This window comes from Trachypithecus francoisi, unplaced genomic scaffold, assembly GCF_009764315.1.
Source record: "Trachypithecus francoisi isolate TF-2019V2 unplaced genomic scaffold, Tfra_2.0 Lachesis_group5, whole genome shotgun sequence".
Taxonomy (NCBI): Eukaryota; Metazoa; Chordata; class Mammalia; order Primates; family Cercopithecidae; genus Trachypithecus; species Trachypithecus francoisi.
In genome coordinates this window covers 100,549,927-100,571,398 of record NW_022681470.1, presented here as the reverse complement: position 1 = coordinate 100,571,398, position 21,472 = coordinate 100,549,927, and the positions used below count along the sequence as shown (strand labels likewise).

At 41.3% G+C, this 21,472-nt stretch overlaps 1 protein-coding gene across 11 annotated transcripts in view; it reads left to right on the top strand.

The window, feature by feature from the left end:
- The first annotated feature begins 1,697 nt into the window (after positions 1–1,697).
- The window catches only part of CHD1L (chromodomain helicase DNA binding protein 1 like), a 55,730-nt gene continuing 35,955 nt past the window's right edge, over positions 1,698–21,472 (top strand). For 4 of the 11 annotated variants that reach the window (XR_004434013.1, XR_004434012.1, XM_033197865.1 and 1 more), the window contains exons 1-6: positions 1,698–1,884; positions 13,494–13,606; positions 15,743–15,849; positions 16,685–16,799; positions 17,411–17,442; positions 20,773–20,854. Coding sequence is in view for 4 of the 11 variants with exons in the window: in XM_033197865.1 (XP_033053756.1) it covers positions 1,752–1,884; positions 13,494–13,606; positions 15,743–15,849; positions 16,685–16,799; positions 17,411–17,442; positions 20,773–20,854 (582 nt within the window). In the remaining 7 variants the exon portion in view is untranslated. The remainder of the gene's footprint in view (positions 1,885–13,493; positions 13,607–15,742; positions 15,850–16,684; positions 16,800–17,410; positions 17,443–20,772; positions 20,855–21,472) is intronic. The other 7 variants (XM_033197871.1, XM_033197870.1, XM_033197869.1 and 4 more) reach the window with 6 other exon arrangements.

Below are 21,472 nucleotides of genomic sequence, written 5' to 3'. Positions count from 1 at the left end.
GTGATTCAGTCAGTATTTATGAATGACTCAAGACACAAAAATAGCTTCATAAAACAGGGCTTTGCTTGAGTTTTTATGAATAAACCAAACTGAAGTCATCCCTTTTGTAGCTCAGAACGAATTTCTCCCTTTTGTTTTAGGGGAAGATGAGAATAATGGAGGGTGCAACTTTAACATGAGTTTACTGAAGAAGGAAGCACCAAGATTAACCTAAATGAGAATACTATTCTAATGACATTAGCCAGAGAATAATATCATTCCTGTTCCAGTACTGCCAATTACAAGTCACAATATCGGCCGGGCGCGGTGGCTCAAGCCTGTAATCCCAGCACTTTGGGAGGCCGAGACGGGCGGATCACGAGGTCAGGAGATCGAGACCATCCTGGCTAACACGGTGAAACCCGTCTCTACTAAAATACAAAAAAAATCTAGCCGGGCGAGGTGGCAGGCGCCTGTAGTCCCAGCTACTCGGGAGGCTGAGGCAGGAGAATGGCGTGAACCCGGGAGGCGGAGCTTGCAGTGAGCTGAGATCCGGCCACTGCACTCCAGTCCCGGCGACAGAGCGAGACTCCGCCTCAAAAAAAAAAAAAAAAAAAAAAAAAAAAAAAAAAAAAAAACAAGTCACAATATCTTCATTTACAATGTGAGGACATTATAACACCTAATTATTTTTTTTTTTTTTTTTTTTAGACGGAGTCTGGCTCTGCCGCCCAGGCTGGAGTGCAGTGGCCAGCTCTCAGCTCACTGCAAGCTCCGCCTCCGGGTTTACGCCATTCTCCCGTCTCAGCCTCCCGAGTAGCTGGGACTACAGGCGCCCGCCTCGTCGCCCGCTAGTTTTTTGTATTTTTTAGTAGAGACGGGTTTCACCGTATTAGCCAGGATGGTCTCGATCTCCTGACCTCGTGTTCCGCCCGTCTCGGCCTCCCAAAGTGCTGGGATTACAGGCTTGAGCCACCGCGCCCGGCCTATAACACCTAATTATTGATTATTGTGAGGGTTAAATAAGAAAACATGCTTAATGCCCTTAGGACACCACCTAGAACTTCATCAATAAATGCAGCTGTTTTGTTATTATCATATTTATATTAGTGATGTAGTACATCATAAATCCACTACTCAAAGCTGATGTTGAGTCACTGAACACATTGCCTCAATCTGCTCGCCATAATGCACTCGAGATACCCACTGCAACAATGACGTCTTTGGTGATTTTAATTTCCTACTATTCAGAGGTTCACAATTTTGGCCTACAGGTCACAGGCAGGAAGAAATGGATTTCAGGGACTAAACCAACTTAGCACTACGTAAACCGATCAAGGACAGTTTGATCTTATCATGAATCACTGGAGGGCATGGAACAAGTCTTTCTCACTTCTACAACCCCCAGGGCCCAGCGGAAGTATCTGACACATGAAAGTTGATGTTGATTAAATAATAAATGAATGAAGAGCATATGCCACCTCCTTGACGGGCAGTTCAGGCAACCAGACGCCCTGCGCGTGATCAGACGCCTAGCGCTTCGGAAGCATAACTAGTGAGAACTGGGCGGCCCTTCCACTCCGCACTGCAAAAACTGCCTAAGCCGGAGGGTAATTGCACCAGCTCGGCTCCAGAAATCTTGGCAGGACGCGCCCTCTGGCGGCGCCTCGCTCGCAGGTGGGCCCCAGCGCGCCGCCGCTCGTCCCCGCGCGCTGGGAGGTTGGGAGGGAACTGCACGCAGGGGCGCGCGGGGCGGGGCCTCTACTGGCCTGATGGAGCGCGCGGGCGCTGCTAGCCGCGGGGGCCAAGCGCCTGGCTTCTTACTGTGGCTTCATACTGAGGGCCGAGCCGAGGCGGCGCGGGCGCGGGTGCAGGAGCAGGACTTACTGCAGTGGGGGCTGACAGGTGAGCGGGCTCCGGGCGGACTTCGCCTAGGCGGGCCAACCTGTTGGGACTGCCTCTTGCGGGCCAGAGGCGCAGCGCGTGGGCCGCCCGGTGGGCTGTTTACCCGCCGGCGCCAGGGCCTTCCTTTGCTCCTGCCGTGGGCGGGGAGAAACCGCGCCCGGGCCTGCTGGCCACGTCCCCCGCCTGCGCGGCGCGCTGGGCGGCGGACGCGGGATGAATGAGATCGCAGTCCCAGGAGCCGGGCCCGGCCCCCGGCCTGTGGAGGGGAAACATGGTGAGATCAGCGCCACCTGCAGGCCTCCGGTGAAGAGTTGGACGGCCTGGTGCACCAAGGATGTAGGCTTCCAGCTGCTATTACAGTGGGTTTGGGTCCTGGCCTGGGGAGTTTATTGGTTGTTTTTGTAAAATGATCAACTCATCTCCCAGCTTCAGCTTCTCCGTTTACTGTGCGCGCGCAGTTATTGGAGAATTCGCCACTGATTAATTCTCCCAATCGAGTTACGTGCGGTAGTGAGCGGACAGACTCAAAGCACTGTTTTATGAAGCTATTTTTGTGTCGAGTCATTCATAAATACTGACTGAACCACGTACTATATGCCAACTTAGCTTGTCCGTTCACTACTGCACGTAACTCGATTTATTGACACTAGCCCTTGCGGAGAGTCTGCAAAGCGCGAACATTGCAGGGCCCGCAGCCCTGCAGCTGCACTGCTGATGGTACTTCCTGCAGCCCCAGACCCCGCTCTCCTCCCTGGTCTGCGCTGACTCGCCGCTGAACCCCCCAGCCTCGTTTTCCTTATTTACAACTGGGGAACGTAGTGTGTGCTTTATATTAACAGAATCGTGCATCAGTAGTAATAATACAGTCGTTTATTCATTACTGATTAAATGCCACTGGGAGCGTATTCTTAGGCATTGGCTACAGAGATGAGCTAAACAAATATGGACCCTTCCTACCTAGAGTTTTAGACTAGTGAGAGTGCATTTAAAAGTATAAACAATAACTTATTTAAGTGCTCAATACCACGAAAGAGTGAGGTTTGTCATTCTAGGAATGAAACTAAAGGCGCAGTTCTGTGTTCAGCTTAGAAGGATGAAGTTGAATGGAGAGGATGCAGACGAGAAAGAGACCTCTCCCTTGATTCCCTGAGTCTGTAAGAATTTGTGGCTGTAAGGAGTATGTATCCAGTTTAAGTACGAGCTTGTCGACTGGTCTTTTTATGTTTGACTTTATCTTAACTAAAGTTGATGTTTGTGTTGTTTGCCTATTTCCTTGCAAGTGTTGGGAATGGTTCTTTAAGAACTTGTGTGAGAGAGAGCTCAGAAAAGTGTGCCAGTTGATACTTAGCCGGGGATAATATGCCGGGAGAAACGTACATATGGGCAGGTGTTTTAGTGAAAATGAGGAGACAAGAGGTTGCAAGTTTGAGTGGATGGAATGGAGTGAGTAAATTCAGAATTAAGTAGGCAAATGTGGCAGCTTGGATAAATTGGTAGTGGAGAGAAGGAAAACAGAAAAGCAGGGTCAAAGGAATAGCTACTGAATATTATAGCTTGTAATTTCTATTTCTATTTACCAGAATAAACTAGTATTATGAGAAACTTCTTCATGAGTTGGTTAAAAAAATTCTTACTGCTTTTTTCTTTCTCTTTTGGTTACAGAAGTAGTACATATTTTCAGTAAAACATTCAGGGAAATAGCCTATGCATAAAGAAAATAAATATTAATCGGCCGGGCGCGGTGGCTCAAGCCTGTAATCCCAGCACTTTGGGAGGCCGAGACGGGCGGATCACGAGGTCAGGAGATCGAGACCATCCTGGCTAACACGGTGAAACTCCGTCTCTACTAAAGATACAAAACTAGCCGGGTGAGGTGGCAGGCGCCTGTAGTCCCAGCTACTCGGGAGGCTGAGGCAGGAGAATGGCGTAAACCCGGGAGGCGGAGCTTGCAGTGAGCTGAGATCCGGCCACTGCACTCCAGTCCGGGCGACAGAGCGAGACTCCGCCTCAAAAAATAAATAAATAAATAAATAAATAAATATTAATCTACATAATCTCCTTACTGTTAACATGTTCTCTATCCTGTATAATTTCCTTTACTTTCCGGTGATGGGGGAAGGTGCAAAAATGGAGTTTCATGTACATGCTTTTGGGAAATCATAACTTTTTTTTCCTTATCATTCAGTCTTCTTCAACATCATTTTTAATGGTTACAGTGTTTCAGTATATGAATATATGTACCATAGTTTAGACATAGTTTAGAGTATATGTACCATAGTTTAGACAGTCCCTCTTCTTGGTATTTATTTATTTAGGTTCTTGTTGTTGTTTTTTTTTGCTATTGTAAGTAACACTAATAAATATCCTTGTAACCAAATATTTATTATAGCTATGGACGTTTAATTCCTGAAAGGTACTATTTCTAGAATAAAGAATATGCAAAATGTTTGTTTATTTCTCCATACTCTCAGCAACACTAGTATTTTCTAATTTCAGAAGTTAACATGTTATTGTATTGTTTAATTTAATGTTTATTTGGTTACCAATATTGATGGACATTTGGATATTCATCTTTGGATCATGAAGTTACCTTAGGACCTTTTTGTTTCTGGAATATGCAGACCTATTACTTCTTGCTGTTTTACTTACTGTTTCACTACTTGTCATCTCCCTGACAGAAGGGCAAAAGAAACTACATCTGGAGGTTAAAAAACTAAAGACTACCTTTCCCAAACCCCACCGTAGTTTGGTTGTAAATGTGACTTGGCTTTAGCCAGGCACATGACTGTGGGAGATTTGGAAGGGGAGAGTGAGGGAAAGGACTCAGAGGGGTTTGGGTTTTCTGCTTCCCTCTTGGCTACTACCTCATGGGTCTCTGGGGGGTTACAGAGCATTCATTTTGTTATCATGGTTGATAGGTTCCTGAAGCTGACGGTACGGTGGCCTCCTGGTTGGTTCCTGGCTTCCAGGTCATGGAGGTAGATACTTCCTTGGTGTGCCTGTTCTCAGGTGCTTGATTTAGCAGTTGCACCCAGAAGATCAGCCTGGATGTTACTCCTCCAGCCCTTTCAACAATTTTTTGGTGATCTAATTCCCTGTATTACATCCCTTTCTGCCTAACCTACCAAGGGTAATTTCTGTTTTTTGCTGTTGACTCCTAAGTGTTAAGTATTGTTATCTTTGTGGATGTAATTCCATATTATTTTTGAAAATTCAACTTTTTTTTTTTTTTGAGACAGGGTCTCATTCTGTCGCCCAGGCTGGAGTGCCGTGGCCCACTGTAGCCTCGACCTGCTGGGCTTAAGTGATCCTCCCACCTCAGCCTTCTGAGTAGCTGGAACTACAGGCATGAGTCACCAGTTGTAAGAAATAATACAGAAAGATCCCATGTAACCTTTACCCAGTTTCCCCTCATGGTCACATCTTGCAGTGTGGTACACTATCACATTGTGTATGCTTGCACCGATGGTATGCTATCACAACAGGATATTGACACTGGGACAGTCAAATCCAGAACATTTTCCATCTCCACAAGGATCCCTCAACTTGCACTTTGATAGCTATACTCACCTCCCTTCTACCTCACCACTTAACCCCTGGCAGCCACTAATCTGTTCTCCATTTCTATAATTTTGTCATTTTGAAAATGATATGTGAGTAAAATCATACAACATGTAGCCTTTGGGGACTGGCTTTTTTCACTCAGCATAATTCTCTGGAGATTCATCCAGGTCGTTGCATCTATCAATAGTTTCTTTTTATTGCTGAGTAGTACTCCACAGCACAGTATACCATAGTTTGTTTTACCACTCACCCACTGAAGGATATCTGAGTTGTTTATAGTTTGTGACTATTGCCAAAAAAGAAAAGAAAGATACTGTAAACATTTGTGTATAGATTTATATGAAAATAAATCTTCATTTCTCTGTAATAAATGCCTAGGAGTTCTGAGAGTGGGTCATATGGTAGTTGCATGTTTAGGTTTTAAAGAAATTGCCAGACTTTTTCCAGAGTAGCTGTACTATTTTACATTCCCACCAGCAATGTATGAGTGATTGAGTTTGGATTCTCTGCATCCTTGCCAGCATTTGATATTGCCACTTTTTTATATTGACTATTCTAATGTATGTGTAATGGTATCTCATTGTGGCTTAGATATGAATTTCCCTATTGGCTAATGAAATATGTAACCTCCTTGATAAAATGTCTTTTTCTTTCTTTTGCCCATTTTAAAATAGGATCCTTTGTTGTTTTTTTCCACTGTTGAATTTTGACATACTCTAGTCTTTATATACTCTAGATACTGGTATTTTCTCAGATATATGTCTTACAAATTATCAGGGGAACCCTGCTCCCGATTTTCAACGTGGGTTCTTTTCTATTTCCCTAAGCATTGTCTGGTCTGAGAATAAAGGGAAAGAGTCCAAAAGAGAGAAAATTTAAAGCTGGGTGACTGGGGGAGACATCACATGTCGGCAGGTTGCGTGATGCTCCCTGAGCCGTAAAACCAGCAAGTTTTTATTAGCGATTTTCAAAAGGGGAGGGAGTGTACGAATAGCGTGTGGGTCACAGAGATCACATGCTTCACAAGGTAATATCATAAAGCAAATGGAGGCAGGGTGAGATCATAGGACCACAGGACGGGGTGAAATTAAAATTGCTAATGAAGTTTTGGGCATGCATTGCCATTGATAACATCTTACCAGGAGACAGGATTTGACAGCAGACAACCTGTCTGACCAAAATTTATTAGGTGGGAATTTCCTTGTCCTAATAAGCCTAGGAGTGCTACAGGAGACTGGGGCTTATTTCATCGCTTCGGCTTCCACTTTAAAAGGCAGCAACCCCTAAAGCAGCCATTTCAGAGGCCTACCCTCAGGGGCCATTCTCTTTCTCAGGGATGTTCCTTGCTGAGAAAAAGAATTCAGCGATATTTCTCCTATTTGCTTTTGAAGGAAGAGAAGTATGACGCTGTTTCGCCCAGCTCACCGGCAGTCAGAATTTAAGGTTATCTCTCTTGTTCCCTGAACATTGCTGTTATCCTGTTCTTTTTTCAAGGTGCCCAGATTTCATATTGTTCAAACACACATGCTCTACAATTTGTGCTGTTAACACAATCATGACAGGATCCTGAGGCGACATACATCCTCCTCAGCTTATGAAGATGATGGGATTAAGAGATTAAAGACAGGCATAGGAAATCACAAGAGTATTGATTGGGGAAGTGATAAGTGTCCATGAAATCTTCACAATTTATGTTCAGAGATTGTAGTAAACACAGGTGTAAGAAATTATAAAAGTATTAATTTGGGGAACTAATAAACGTCCATGAAGTCTTCATAATTTATGTTCTTCTGCCGCAGCTTCAGCCAGTCCCTCTGTTCGGGGTCCCTGAGTTCCTGCAACAACAAAAGTTTTAAATTTTGGCTAAAATTTATCAATTTATCAATTTTTTTCTGTTGTGGATAGTTTTCTTGTGGTTTGGTGTCAAATATAAGAACTCATTGCCTACTCCCAGATCCTAAAGAGTTTTTCCCTAAAAGCTTTACAGTTCCTTATTTAAGTCCATGATCTACTTTGAGTTAATTTTTGTTGCACAAATTTTGATATGTTGTATTTCCATTTTTATTTAGTTCAGTGTATTTATTTCCCTGGAGACTTCCTCCTTTGATGGACTGTTTAGAAAGAAATGTGTTGTCTAGGTTCCAAGTGTTGAGAGATTAGCCTCTAATGTTTCTGTCCATGAATTCTGATTTTATTACATTGTGGTCAGAGAACATACTCTGTACAATTTCAGTTCTTTTAAATGTGTTAAGGTTTTCTGGCCCTCCTTTAGTTTGGATATGGATTATTTGTTCCCACCAAATATCATGTTGAAATTTGATCTCCAGTGTTGGAGGTGGGGCCTAGTGAAAGGTGTTTTAAGTCATGGGGGCAAATCCTCCCTGAATAGATTAATGCTGTCCCTGAGCGGGGAGCAGAGAGAGTGAGCAACTTCTTACTTTTTAGCTTCCAGAAAACTGGTTGTTAAAAAGAGCCTGGCATCCCCCACCCCTTTCTTCCTCTCTCACCATGTGATCTCTGTACATGCCAGCCCCACTTCCCCTTCCGCCATTAGTGGAAACAGTCTGAAGCCCTCACCTGAAGCAGATGTTGGTGCCATGCTTCTTGTACAGTCTGTAGAGACATGAGCCAAATAAACCTCTTTTATTTGTAAATTATCCAACCTCGAGTATTCCATAGCAACACTAAATGAACTAAGACAGGCCCTGAATATGTTGTACGGTCCATGGCACTTGAAAAACATGTGTATTCTCCTGTGTTTGGGTATCAGCAGAGCTTCATTCCTTTCTGGAGGCTCTAGGGGAGAATGTATTTCCCAGCATCTAGAGGCTGCCCACATTACTTGACTCCTGGCCCCTTTCCTCCAACTTCAAAGCCAGCAACATTTCATCTCTTTGATCCTTCTGTAGCCAGCTTCTTCTCTAACCACAGCTGTTAAAGATTCTCCAAATGATGCATGTGATTAGATTGTATGTCCATTGCATTATCCAGGCCCACCTGGATAATTCAGAATACTCTTCCCATCTCAGACCCCTTAGCCTTAATTATATGTTCAGAGTGCCTTTTGCCATGTAAGGTAACATACTCACTGATGCCAGGGTCAGGGCTTGGACATCTTTGTGAGGGCCACTATTATGTCTACCACTTCATCCTTTTACTTTTCACTTATTTATCTAATTATTTTTGGGTTGAATTTCTTGTAGACAATTATAATTGGGTTATGTTAAAATCTACTCTGGAAGTCTTTGTCTTTTTTTTTTTTTTTTTTTTTTGAGATGGAGTTTCGCTCTTGTTGCCCAGGCTGTAGTGCAATGGCGCGATCTTGGCTCACTGTAACCTCCTGCCTCCCAGGTTCACGTGATTCTCCTGCCTAAGCTTCCCAAGTAGTTGGGATTACAGGCATGCGCCACCACACCTGGCTAATTTTGTATTTTTAGTAGAGACAGGGTTTCTCCATGTTGGCCAGGTTGGTCTTGAACTCCCTACCTCAGGTGATCCTCTCGCATCAGCCTCCCAAAGTGCTGGGATGACAGGTGTGAGCCACTGTGCCCAGCCAAGTCTTTGTCTTTTAATTGGTATACTTATACCATTTATGTTTCATGTAATTATTACTGTGTTTGAGCTTAACTCTGCCATCTTACTTTTATTGTTTTTAATTTATCTGTTTTTGTTCTTTTTCTTGCCTTCTTGTGAATTATTTGAACATTTTTTAGAATTTTAGTTTTGTTTATTTACAGTGTTTTTTAGTTTATCTCTTTGTATAGCTTTTTAGTGGTTGTTACAGGTATTGTATATAAATGTGTGTGTGTATAAAATCACAGACTACTGATACTGTCATTTTACCTATTGAGTAAAGTACGGAAACATTACTTCCCTATATAATCATTACTTCCCTAAATATTTATCTTCCCTTTATATTTATAGCTTTACCTTCTGTTTATAATTGTCTTAAATATTTCCTTTATATACCTTTAGAACCACGTCACACACTGTTATAATCTTGCTTCAGCTGTCAAACATAATTTTAAAAACTCAAGAAAAGGAAAACCTATTGTATTTACACATATTTTTGAATGCTGCATTCTCACATTCTTCCTGATGTTCCAAAGTTCCATCTTTTATCATTTCCTTTTTTGTCCAAGGGCTTCCTTTAGCCATTCTTTGAGGGTAGGTTTCTTGATGATAAATTCTCTTTGTTTTCCTTCATCTGAGAATTTCCTCTTCATTCCTGAATACTGTTTTTCTTGATTACAGGAGTCTGGATTGGCAGTTCTTTTCTTTCAATATTTGAAACATGTTGTGCCATTTCTTTCTGGCCTTTAAGATTTCTGACAAGAAATCTGCTTGCATTTGAATAGTTTTTCCTCTTTAAGTAAGGTGGTGTTTGGTTTTTTTGTTTGGTTGCATCTAAGATGTTTTCTTTGTCTTTTGTTTTCAGCATTTTAATAATTACATACCTTGGTGTGTATTTCTTTGGATTTTTTTTTTTTTTTTTTGAGACAGAGACTCTCCTTGTCACCATGCTGGAGTGCAGTGGCGCTGTTTTGGCTCACTGCAACCTCTGCCTCCTGGGTTCAAGCGATTTTCCTGCCTCAGCCTCCTGAGTAGCTGGGATTACAGGCACCCACCACCACACCCAGCGAATTTTTGCATTTTTAGTAGAGACGGGGTTTCACCATGTTGGCCAGGATGGTCTCAATCTCTTGACCTCGTGATCTGCCTGCCTTGGCCTCCCAAAGTGCTGGCATTACAGGGGTGAGTCACCATGCCTGGCAGGATTTTGTTATGTTTGCAGTTTACTCAGTTTCTTGAAACTGTAACTCTTTAGCCAGATTCGGGAAGTTTTCAGCTATTATTTATTTAAGTACTTTTTCAGCCTATCCTCCTTCACCTTTTTTATTGGACACCATTGAACAAATGTAAGATCTTTTGTGGTAGTCCTGAAGGTCCCTGAGGTTCATTTGTTTTCAGTCTGCTTTCTCTCTCTTCTGATTGTAATCTCTCTCTAACTTCTGTTCTGTAGAGTTCACTGATTCTTTCCTCACTTCCTTCCATTCTGCTGTTGATGCCATCAGCAGCATCAGTAGCCTTTTATTTTGGTTAGTGTATTTTTCAGTTTTAAAACTTCCACTTGGTCTTTCTTTATATCTTTTATTTCTTTGCTGAGATTTCTGTTTCTTACCTGGGGTTTTCTGTTTTATCAGTTGCTCAAGTGCATCCATAACTACTTGTTGAAGCATTTTAACATTACTGCTTTAAGGTCTTTGTCAGATAATTCTACCGTCTGTGTCATCTGGGTGTTGGCACCTATTGATTATCTTTTTTCGTTCAGTTTAAAATCTTCCCAGTTCTTGATATAATGAATGACTTTTGTAATAATTAGAGCCAGGCGTGTGTGTGTGTGTGTGTATGTGTGTGTTTTTAAATCATATTTAAACCTCCTGTTTGACTGTCTTTGTCTGATGCTGCTCTGGCAGGGGAAGAGGGTCTGCTGCCTTGTTATTGCCAGGTAGAGATAGAAGTCCAGGCTCCCCCTTCAGCCTCTGTCCACATCTGGGGACTGGGAAGGGGCTCCTCCTTCCTGCTGGGTGAGGGTGGGAGTTGTGGCTCCCTCCCAAGTCTCTACTGATCCTGCAGGTGAAGACCAAGGGGTAGGGCCTCGTTACTGGTTGGTGGGGATAAAAATCCTAGCTCCCTACTTGGCCTTCTCTTATACCATCCTGGCTGGGTTGCTGGGGCACTCGTTATAGCTATAGGTGAGAAGTCTGTGCTTTCCACTTGGCCTTTGCTGGTGGGGACCACAGGTTTATTCCTGTGCTGTTTACTAGAATAGAGCAGTTATTATCTAAAAGTTTCCTGTCTTGCTAGGCTGCCATTTTCTAGCAGGAGCAGGCTTGTGAGGGATGGGGGTGGGATTGTTTGGCTGTGTCCCCAACCAAATCTCACCTTGAATTGTAATAATCTCCACGTGTCAAAGGTGGTGCCAGGTGGAGATATTTGAATCATAGGGTCAGTTCCCCCATATTATTCTCGTGGTAGTGAAGAAATCTCACAAGATCTGATGGTTTTATAAATGGGAGTTCCCTGCACAAGCTCTCTTGTCTGCTGCCATGTAAGATGTGGCTTTGCCCCTCATTTGCCTTCCACCATGATTGTGAGGCCTCTCCATTCATGTGGAACTGTGAGTCAGTTAAACCTCTTTTCTTTATAAATTAACCAATCTCAGGTATTATTAGCAGCATGAGAAGAGACTAATTTAGGGGGGTTGTTCTGATTTTGGTTTTGGTCTACATCAGTTGGTGTTTCCGGTTTGCTGATTTCTTGACCTGTCAGACTGGGATATATAAAGCAAAAACAAATTCCAGGGAACTTACTACCCTGTTCTTCCTCAGGTCCCAAGGTCCCTAGCCAATCTGCTTCTTCACTGCAGCTTTCAGAGTTTTTTTTTTTTTTTTTTTGAGACGGAGTCTTGCTCTGTAGCCCAGGCTGGAGTGCAGTGGCGCAATCTCGGCTCACTGCAAGCTCCGCCTCCTGGGTTCACGCCATTCTCCTGCTTCAGCCTCCCGAGTAGCTGGGACTACAGGTGCCTGCCACCACGCCCGGCTAATTTTTTTGTATTTTTAGTAGAGACAGGGTTTCACCGTGTTAGCCAGGATGGTCTCAATCTCCTGACCTCGTGATCCGCCCGCCTCGGCCCCCCAAAGTGCTGGGATTACAGGCGTGAGCCACCGCGCCCGGCAGCTTTCAGAGTTTTATGCTTGCTTTCTGTAGCATGTCTAGGGTTTTTATTTGTAGTTAGCAAGAGGAATAAGGGAAAACAAGTATACTCCTATCAGAAGTAGAAATCTCTGAATTTTCTAATTTATAAAATGGGGATAATACCTACTCCATAGATCATTATAAGCATTAAATGAGATACCGTAATTTATTATTATTATTTTTTGAGACAGAGTCTCACTGTGTTGCCCAGGCTGTAGTGCAGTGGCGCGATCTCAGCTCACTACAACCTCTGCCTCCCAGATTCAAGCAATTCCCCCTGCCCCAGCCTCCCAAGTAGCTAGGATTACAGGCGTGCACCACCACGCCCAGCTGATTTTTGTATTATTTAGTAGAGACAGGATTTCATCATGTTGGCTAGGCTGGTCTTAATCTCCTGACGTCAGGTGATCTGCCCGCCTCAGCCTCCTAAAATGCTGGGATCACAGGCATGAGCCTCCGCACCTGGCCTGAGATACTGTAATTTATGTAAAGTGTTTACTGCTCCTCTGGTATTTGTAAGTGCCTAAGAAAAATAACTTATTTTTAAAATTTTGTACAATTAATATATATTTTGAAGATTTTTTAAAGGTATAAATTCAACCAGAAAGTTATGTTTTTGCTAATAGTTCTTATATAAAGTATGTTTAGGGTTTTTCACCTTCCCAAGATATGGCTATTCTTTGAAATTGGATTTTTTTCACCAAGGGAAAGAGAAAAAAGAGAGTCAGTAAGCTCCATATTAATTTCACATGTTTTCTGCCATCCCTGTACACAGTTAAGCACCCTTTGTGAAACATCATTTCCATTTTTAAAACAGCACTTCTGTGTTGAAGCATTATTCAATGTAGTCCTAAATTTTTTCCTTGAGCATTGATGACATATTTAAATGGGTGCAATTAAGCAAGCAGACACATGTACAATCCATGTGTTGTTGCTCTTTGTTCAGTTGTATCAGTAATGCCTCGTTTCCCAGAATGGACACTAGTGTGAGTCTCAGGCAGTATAGAGGCCAGATCCCAAGTTGACTTTCTCATCTATCAAGTGAATCAGGTAACAATGACGGGCTACTTTGGGGCTTTGAATATAAAGGTGATTAAGTCTGCTCAAAAAGTAGTTTGGAAGTCAGCAGATGTTTAGATATCCATAACTCCTCAGCAAAAGATATGGCCAGTGAGGTTTAGAGTTATGTGAATTTAGGCTGTGTTCCTCATTCAAACTCTTAGAACATTGCCTGTGCATGTGCTGAAATGTCTGCTCTTCGGATTTGCTTTATTTTTTGTTTCTAGGGATTCACCTACGCTCTTATCAACTGGAGGGAGTAAACTGGCTTGCCCAGCGCTTCCACTGTCAGAATGGCTGTATCCTGGGAGATGAGATGGGCCTGGGGAAGACATGCCAGGTGTGTTACTATGCGACGAGTACTGCTCACCGCCACTGCGGTACCTCCTTATAACTCATGCTGGAGCTGAGAGCTCTGGAGCTAAAACAAAGCTTAGTTTCACAGATGTCCCTGGGATCCAGGCTAACTGGCTCTTGTACCGGGAAAGGGCCTTTCCTGTAGTCTTCTCTGCCTCAGTCATTGCAGTTGTCAGTTGTCCTGTTGACTTTATTCAGGGCCAGCAAATGCTACTTGTCCTTTCCTCAGATGTTCACATAGCTCTGCTTTAAGCTCTCTAAAAAGATACCACCTCCAAATCTGTTTTGCTCAAATTTTGTTTAGACTTTTTGCATCTATGTTCATGAAAGACATTGGTCTGTAATTTTCTTGTAGTGTCATTATCTAATTTTAGTATTGGGGTGAAACTGGCCTTGTAGAATGAGTTGAGAAGTATGCCCTTCTCTTCCATTTTCTGGAAGAGTTTATGTAGAATTGCTGTAATTTCTTCCTTAAATTCTTGCTAGAATTCACTAGTGACTCCACACTTGTTTTGTAGACATACCTGGATTATAGAATAAAAGATAAACTTTCTCAAAATTGCATCCTCAGGGAAAGCTAGACTGAATGGTTTTAATTCGTTAAGTCACTTAGTAAAGAATGGTTCCAGGCACAGTTTGGGCTGAGAAAACATAGATAATTTAAAAAGAAAATTATTTCTGTTATAAAAACTAACTACCACCCTGTAATGTAAGCACTCTAACCATAACCATGAGTTGCAATGAATGTTTTGCATGATTGAACTTTTGTTTTTGAGACAGGGTCTTGCTCTGTCACCCAGGCTGGAATTCAGTGGCATGATCTTGGCTTACTGCAACCTCTGCCTCCCAGGCTCAAGGAATCCTCGGTCTCCTGAGTAGCTGGGACTACAGGCGCATGCCACCATGCACAGCTTATTTTTAACTTTTTTTGTAGAGATGAGGTCTTACTATGTTGCCCAGGCTGGCCTTGAACTTATGGGCTCAAGTGATCCTCCTGCCTCAGCCTCCCAAAGTGCTGGGATTACAGGTGTGAGCCACTGCACCCAGCCCGTCGTTGAAATTATAGTGCGTATATAGTTTGTATTTTGTTAATCTAACAGTGTCACTATAATGTTTTACTTTGTTATATTCTTCACAATCATTATCAACATTGCATAATATTCCATCAAGAGAATTTATAATTTACTTAAATGTTCTATAGATGAGAAATGATGATTCCTCCTCTTTTTGTGCTGTTTAATCTTGGTGGAACATTCTTGTGCTTGTAGCTTTCTCAGGATTTTGAATTATATCCTTAGGACAGATTTTTCTCAGAAATAGCTCAGCCTTTGAAGATGGAGTCTGTTGACACATTTTTGTTTTAAAATAGGTCATTTTCTCTGTATATTACAGCAACATTCAAGTCATAAGTGTGTACTAGGATCTTCTGAAGTATGCTCATTTGCCTTTACCAGTATTTCCATTTTATACCCTTCCTTAAGCTTAGGAGAATCATGTATTGTCTGTTTTCCCCATTAGAATGTGTCCTCCAGGAGGGCTGGGCGTTTTGTCTGTTTTGTTCACTGTTGTATCACTGGTGTATAGAACAGTGCCTAACAAATAGACGACACCCTGTAAATACATATGGAAGAAAGGAAAACAGTAGGGGAAGGTGGGAGGAAGTGAGAGAGGAAGGAAAGCATCCTCCCTCGGGAAAGCCTGGCAGGCAGCAGAGGGCCACCATGAGATTGGTGGTTTTTACAGTCATATCTTGGCACTTCTTGCTTAATATTTTCAGAGTATTGCAGATCTTGGTCATCAGTTGGATTTTCATTGATTTTTATTGTCTTTCCTGACTTTTTCTTTACAGTAGAGGTTCAATTACCTAAACATTGAGCCTCATTGCTTGTTAACTACTGAAGTAATTGAGTTCCATAAATTTCCATGGCAAGTATATAGAGGCTTACATGATTTCGCTCTACGAATGGATTACTCTCCTAATGTGCAGAAGATTGTACAACATTTCTTTGTAAAACAAGTCTTACACAAGAGTGTGTGTTCCCTACAGGGTTGTGGGAACTTCATGGTTGTTTCTCATGGAGAAATGTGATCAAAACTGCCTTCTTTTTCTGTGTTCCAGACTATTGCTCTCTTCATTTATTTGGCAGGAAGATTAAATGATGAAGGACCATTTCTGATTCTTTGTCCCTTGTCTGTTTTGAGCAATTGGAAAGAAGAAATGCAGAGGTACACGGTAGATGTAGCTGAAATTTTATTGTTTATCTTAAGATTTTTTTTTTCTGGATGATTTATAAAATATGATAAAACAACCTATTGTTGTAATTAGTAAGTTTATTCCAGAAAACTTTGAACTTATGCAGTGTAGGTAGACACTGAGGATATAATAGGGGAAGAGTAATTGGCAGTTTAAAGGTCAGTAATCGTTTATAGTAAGTATTGAACTTAGAAGCCATTTTTTTGTTTTGTTTTTGTTTTTTGTTTGTTTTTTTCTTTTGAGATGGAGTTTCACTCTTGTTGCCCAGGCTGGCGTGCAGTGGCACGATCTTGGCTTACCGCCACCTCCACCTTCGGCGTTCACGTGATTCTCCTGCCTCAGCCTCCCAAGTAGCTGAGATTACAGGCATGCACCACCAAACCCAGCTAATTTTGTATATTTAGTAGAGACGGGGTTTCTCCATGTTGGTCAGGCTGGTCTCGAACTCCCGACCTCATGTGATCTGCCCGCCTCAGCTTCCCAAAGTGTTGGGATGACAGGTGTGAGCCACTGTGCCCAGCCTATTTTTCACAGTGACGTAGCAAGTAACTAATGTGGAAGGGATCGTTTTATTTTTAGAGTCAGCACAAGACCTTTTAGATCTGATCCCTCTACCTGTTCACGTAGGAACTTGCTCTGAGGTTCAACCATTACTTTAGATAAGATTCAGAGCCCTAAGACTCTGGTTGTAGGACCTCATGAGGTCGGCACATTGCAATCCTCCCATGAAATGTAATTTTCCAGATATGTACATGCTGTCACGTGGATCTAGTGTTTACGTTCGTCTACTTCTTTTCTTGGATTCAGATTTGCTCCGGGTCTTTCCTGTGTAACATACGCAGGCAGCAAGGAGGAAAGAGCCTGCCTTCAGCAAGACCTGAAACAGGAGTCACATTTTCATGTGCTACTGACTACCTACGAGGTATTCATTCGTTTCTCTATAGCAAGAACTCCTAACCTATGACCTTAGGATTTGTAGAGTCTGCTGAAATTATATTTAATTTTTGTTGAGAGCACACACTTTTCTGGCAGGGAGTCTACCTTCATCAGCGTCTCAAAAGAGGGCTGTGACCAAAAGAAGTGAAGGAGCATTGTGCTTCAAATTAGTTCAATCTTTTCCTTTCTTGGTGGATCAAGGGGGAAGGCTTCTCAAGGAGGTGGCAATTGAGCTGCCTCTTGGTTGATGAACAGAAGTCAGGCAGGCAGGCAGGCAGGGGAAAGGGTTTTGTGGACTGAGGAATCATGTCTGTTACTGGAGGATAGGAATGGAAGACAGCTTTGGCCACCTTATTTTACATCCTCGTTCTTCAGTCTAAGACAGTGTGTGCCGCTGACCTTCCACTTAATCAGGCTTTTCTTCTCTTTGTTTTTAAGATGGCGCTACGTAGAACTTATTTTCAGAATGTTTTTTGCTTAATGAACAAATGAGACTTAGATAAATCCTGTAGTTTAAGAGAGTTCACAGAAAACTAGCTTATCAATATCAGAGTTTATCAATGCCAGCCTTTATAATGTGTCTTCCTAATTTTTCAGATTTGCTTGAAAGATGCATCATTTCTAAAATCGTGAGTAGGTTGTACTATTTAAGAACTTGCGTTGAATGGATCGTGAATGTCATGTCTTTCCTTCACGTTTTAGTACTTTGCCTCTCCTGGCATGTCTGGTACGTCTTAGTTCTCTTTATGAGTAGGCGGCATGGCAGGAGTCCCCATGTTACAGTCCTCTACTTATTAGCTGTGTGTCCTGGGTTAGTTATTTAATCTCCATGAACTTCAGCTTCTTCATCTGTAAAATGGGGATAATTGTTTCTGAACTCAAATAGCTGTTATGAAAATTAAATGAGATCAAACATACTTTGTATGGTTAATAGATATTAGGCTCTTTACATGAAACTTGCATAGACCCCTTTCAGTACTACCATTGGGAGATTTTACTGCAATATAGAAGGAGACTCATTTGAGCTGTTTGCTGGAAGTAACCTAAAGTAGCAATCAGTGCTATGGAATTAACATTTTAGAAAGTGAGTTTAAAGTGTACCTCTAATTAGTTAACTTTTAGACCTCATGTTGGCCCATGAAATTGGAAACTCAGATTTAACTCTCAATACCACCTGATAATGGGAATGATAGAATCATGTCAAGATAACAGTTAAAATGCAGATTAAACAAGGGCTAGAGTTTAGGTAAGAAAGATATGTTGGCAGGGTTTCATTCTGTATAACCTCTGTGGTTATGACATGGTTAGGTGGATATTCTGTATTTTAATATTCAAAAATTTTTGTTTTAAAAGTATTTTATCAATATTTTAAAGGTTATTTCTCATCCAGGTTCCTGTGAGTTGAATTTCTATTTTCGTGTTATTTTGAAATACTAGGGGCTAGGTCATAGATTTCATGACTTCTATCCGGTATTTCATTTAAGTGAGCATATTATCTTACTTTTCTTAAGAAGATACACGTTCCCTCTCTTTTTGTTATTAATATTCAACTTAATAACAATTTTTTGTTATTGTTTTTGTTGAAAGTCACTCACTGGAAGGACATTGTTCTGAAAGTTATTGGCACTATCGGGAAAGTAAATCATAGAGCTACCCGAAGAAGACATAAACTCCAGTGGAGGGATCAGAAGTGTACAGATATCCATAATACATAGCAATATATGGGAAGTCTCAAAAGACAGTACAATTGGGACATAAATGTTATTGGGTACTTTACATAAATTATCCCACTTAATCTTCATGAAAACCCTACGAGGCAGCTATTATCCATTTTATGGGTGAGGAAAGTAAGAGATTTGGTAACCCATCCAAGGTTACGTTGCTGATGATAAATAGCAAAGCAGACATTTAAACCCAGCATATGATGCTGTGGAGCCTCTTTTTAAGAGAACTTCTCAAAATAGCTAGTTGTACTGGAGTTCTACTTTATTCAGCAGAAATAGAATCTTTCTATTTCAGATCATTTGTTGTTTTCAATGCATTTTCAGGTAGATTTAAGAACCTAAGTAACAGGGATATTTATAATGCTGTCTTGTAGTATGAATCCCAACAACATAGATATATTCTTTCAATATATTTGGAAGGTTATATTGCTTATTACCATATTGTACATTCTGAGAATAGCAAGGAAGTGTAATATCATCTCTGCCCTAAAAAGATTTATTATGAAGAGTTAAGGCTGTGCATGTTACAAATATGAAAAATTTGAAATGTTTTGGACAATAGACTTGTGAAAATCTTTGGATCAAGAGGATTAGAATTTACCTCATCAGACTTTCCATTCAGTGCTGGAATTCCCCCCATCTTTTCCTCTTCAGGGAACATCCTTTAGAGTATCCTTTGATGAGGGATTTGACCCACTTCCTTTCACGAGCCAAAATCCACCTCTCTATAGCCTGTTCCCACTGAACAAGCATTTTTTGGACCTGATGTCTAAACTAGACCTAAATGTCTAGTTCTTCACAAGGGAGTAGAACCTAATCTGTTTTGAAAGCTAATTCAAACAGAGCCAGGCACCATCCTAGAGAAACTTCCATACCTTATCTCATGACCACTATGCAACTTCATCTGGGCCCTTGTTTCTTACCATCCTTAAATGCATCCTCTGCTCATGCCACCCAGCCTTCTCTGACTTCCTGCACTCTCTTTGGACCTTCAGTCCTCCCTCTACTCACTCCTCTCAGTAGGTGAATGGTAGTGTAGTAGGCACCTCTGTTCCTCCCCGCCTATCCTCTGGAGTTTCTCTGTAGCCTCAGGAAGAGGGCCTCCTCCTTGTAAGGTGAACCTCTGCTCAAGATCTTTCTCTAATTTGGGAGGAATTTTCCTTTCCATACCTACTGTTTTTCTAATATTCTGTTTTACCGGCATATACATTTAGCTTTTTAAATATGAAAATAAAGTAATGGGATTCCAGAATGTTTATAATCAAAATAAAAAGTAAACATCCTATAATTTCCACTTTATTATCTTTTGCATGACTTTTACATTTGTAAAAGAGGATATATGATATTTGTATCTTTTTATTATTCTATAGGCCTTTTAAATTGCAACATAATCATATTTATTATTTAAAATGCCATGTGATATTTTACCATCTATTATTGAACATTTAGGTTATTTTTCCATTTTTGCTGTTTTAAATGATACAACTTGAAAAATTCCCACATAAATCTTCTTCTGTATTTTGAATTTTTTAAAAATAGCTTCCCAGTAGTGTTTGTCAAAGTATTTGCTTTTATGACTGAAACTTCTTGAGAAATTGCTGATGTGACCCACTATGCTATAAGACGTGCTCTGGCAGCAGCCACTAATGACTTCCATGTCAACAAATTCAGTGGATGTGTCTTCCTGGACATCTCTGTGAGATTTGACTCTGTTCACCACTTCCCCATTTTAAAGTCACATTTCTTAAGTTCCTGCAACACCACTGTCTCTTGATTTTTTTCTTCTGTGTTTGAACGTCAGCTCTGTCTTTATGACCTCCACCAAGTCACCTAACCTTTCTGAGCTTTAGTGTCTTTGTTAGTAAAATGAGCACAATCGTCTGCCTGCTATATTCTTTTGGACTAAATAACACATAAAGCCCTGAGGTCAGTGTCTGGCACAAAGTAATAGATCATAAATGTTTCCTTTTCCTTTCTGTCTCTGGCTTCTTCCTTTCTTCATAGGTCTTTCCCATTTTGTTAAAAAAAAAAATCCCTTAGTTTTACTGCCTTATCCAGATATTGTATTATGCACATGGTAGCCTCTCAGATAGGAAGGTAATTTGGTAGCATTTGTAATAGAAGGGGCTTACTGTTAGTCTTTTTAATAACAGGCACAGTTTTGTAGTAAGACTTTTGATTGTGAAATATGTGTTTAAATTACACAAAACTGAAAGCTTGGGTTTTCTCTCACAGATTCTCTTGGAGTGTTCTTGTTGTGGATGAAGCTCACAGGTTGAAAAACCAAAGCTCCCTGCTGCATAAGACCTTGTCAGAGGTAAACTTACAGTGTAGCCTTAGTTTTTATATAACCTCTTCTTGTAAAATAGACATTATATTTTAGAGTAATTTTAGATTCACAGCAAAATTGAACAGAAACTACAGATGTTTCCCATGCATATGTCCCCACACATGTCCAGCTCTCCCCTGTCCCCACACATGTACTGCTTCCCCCGTTATCAACATACCCCACCAGAGTGGCACAGTTGTTGCAGCTGATGAACCTACATTGATACATCACTATCACCCAAAGTCCATAGTTTACATTTGGGTTCACTCTTGGTGGTGTGCATTCTGTAGGTTTGGACAAATGTACAATACCATGATATCTACTGTTATAGTATCATACAGGGTAGTCTGAACTGCCCTAAAAATTCTCTGTGCTCCACATATTCATCTTTTCTTCATAACTCTCTTTTTTATTTTTTTATTTTTTTTATTTTTATTTATTTATTTATTTATTTATTTATTTTTTTGAGACGGAGTCTCGCTCTGTCGCCCAGGCTGGAGTGCAGTGGCCGGATCTCAGCTCACTGCAAGCTCCGCCTCCCAGGTTCACGCCATTCTCCTGCCTCAGCCTCCCGAGTAGCTGGGACTACAGGCACCCGCCACCTCG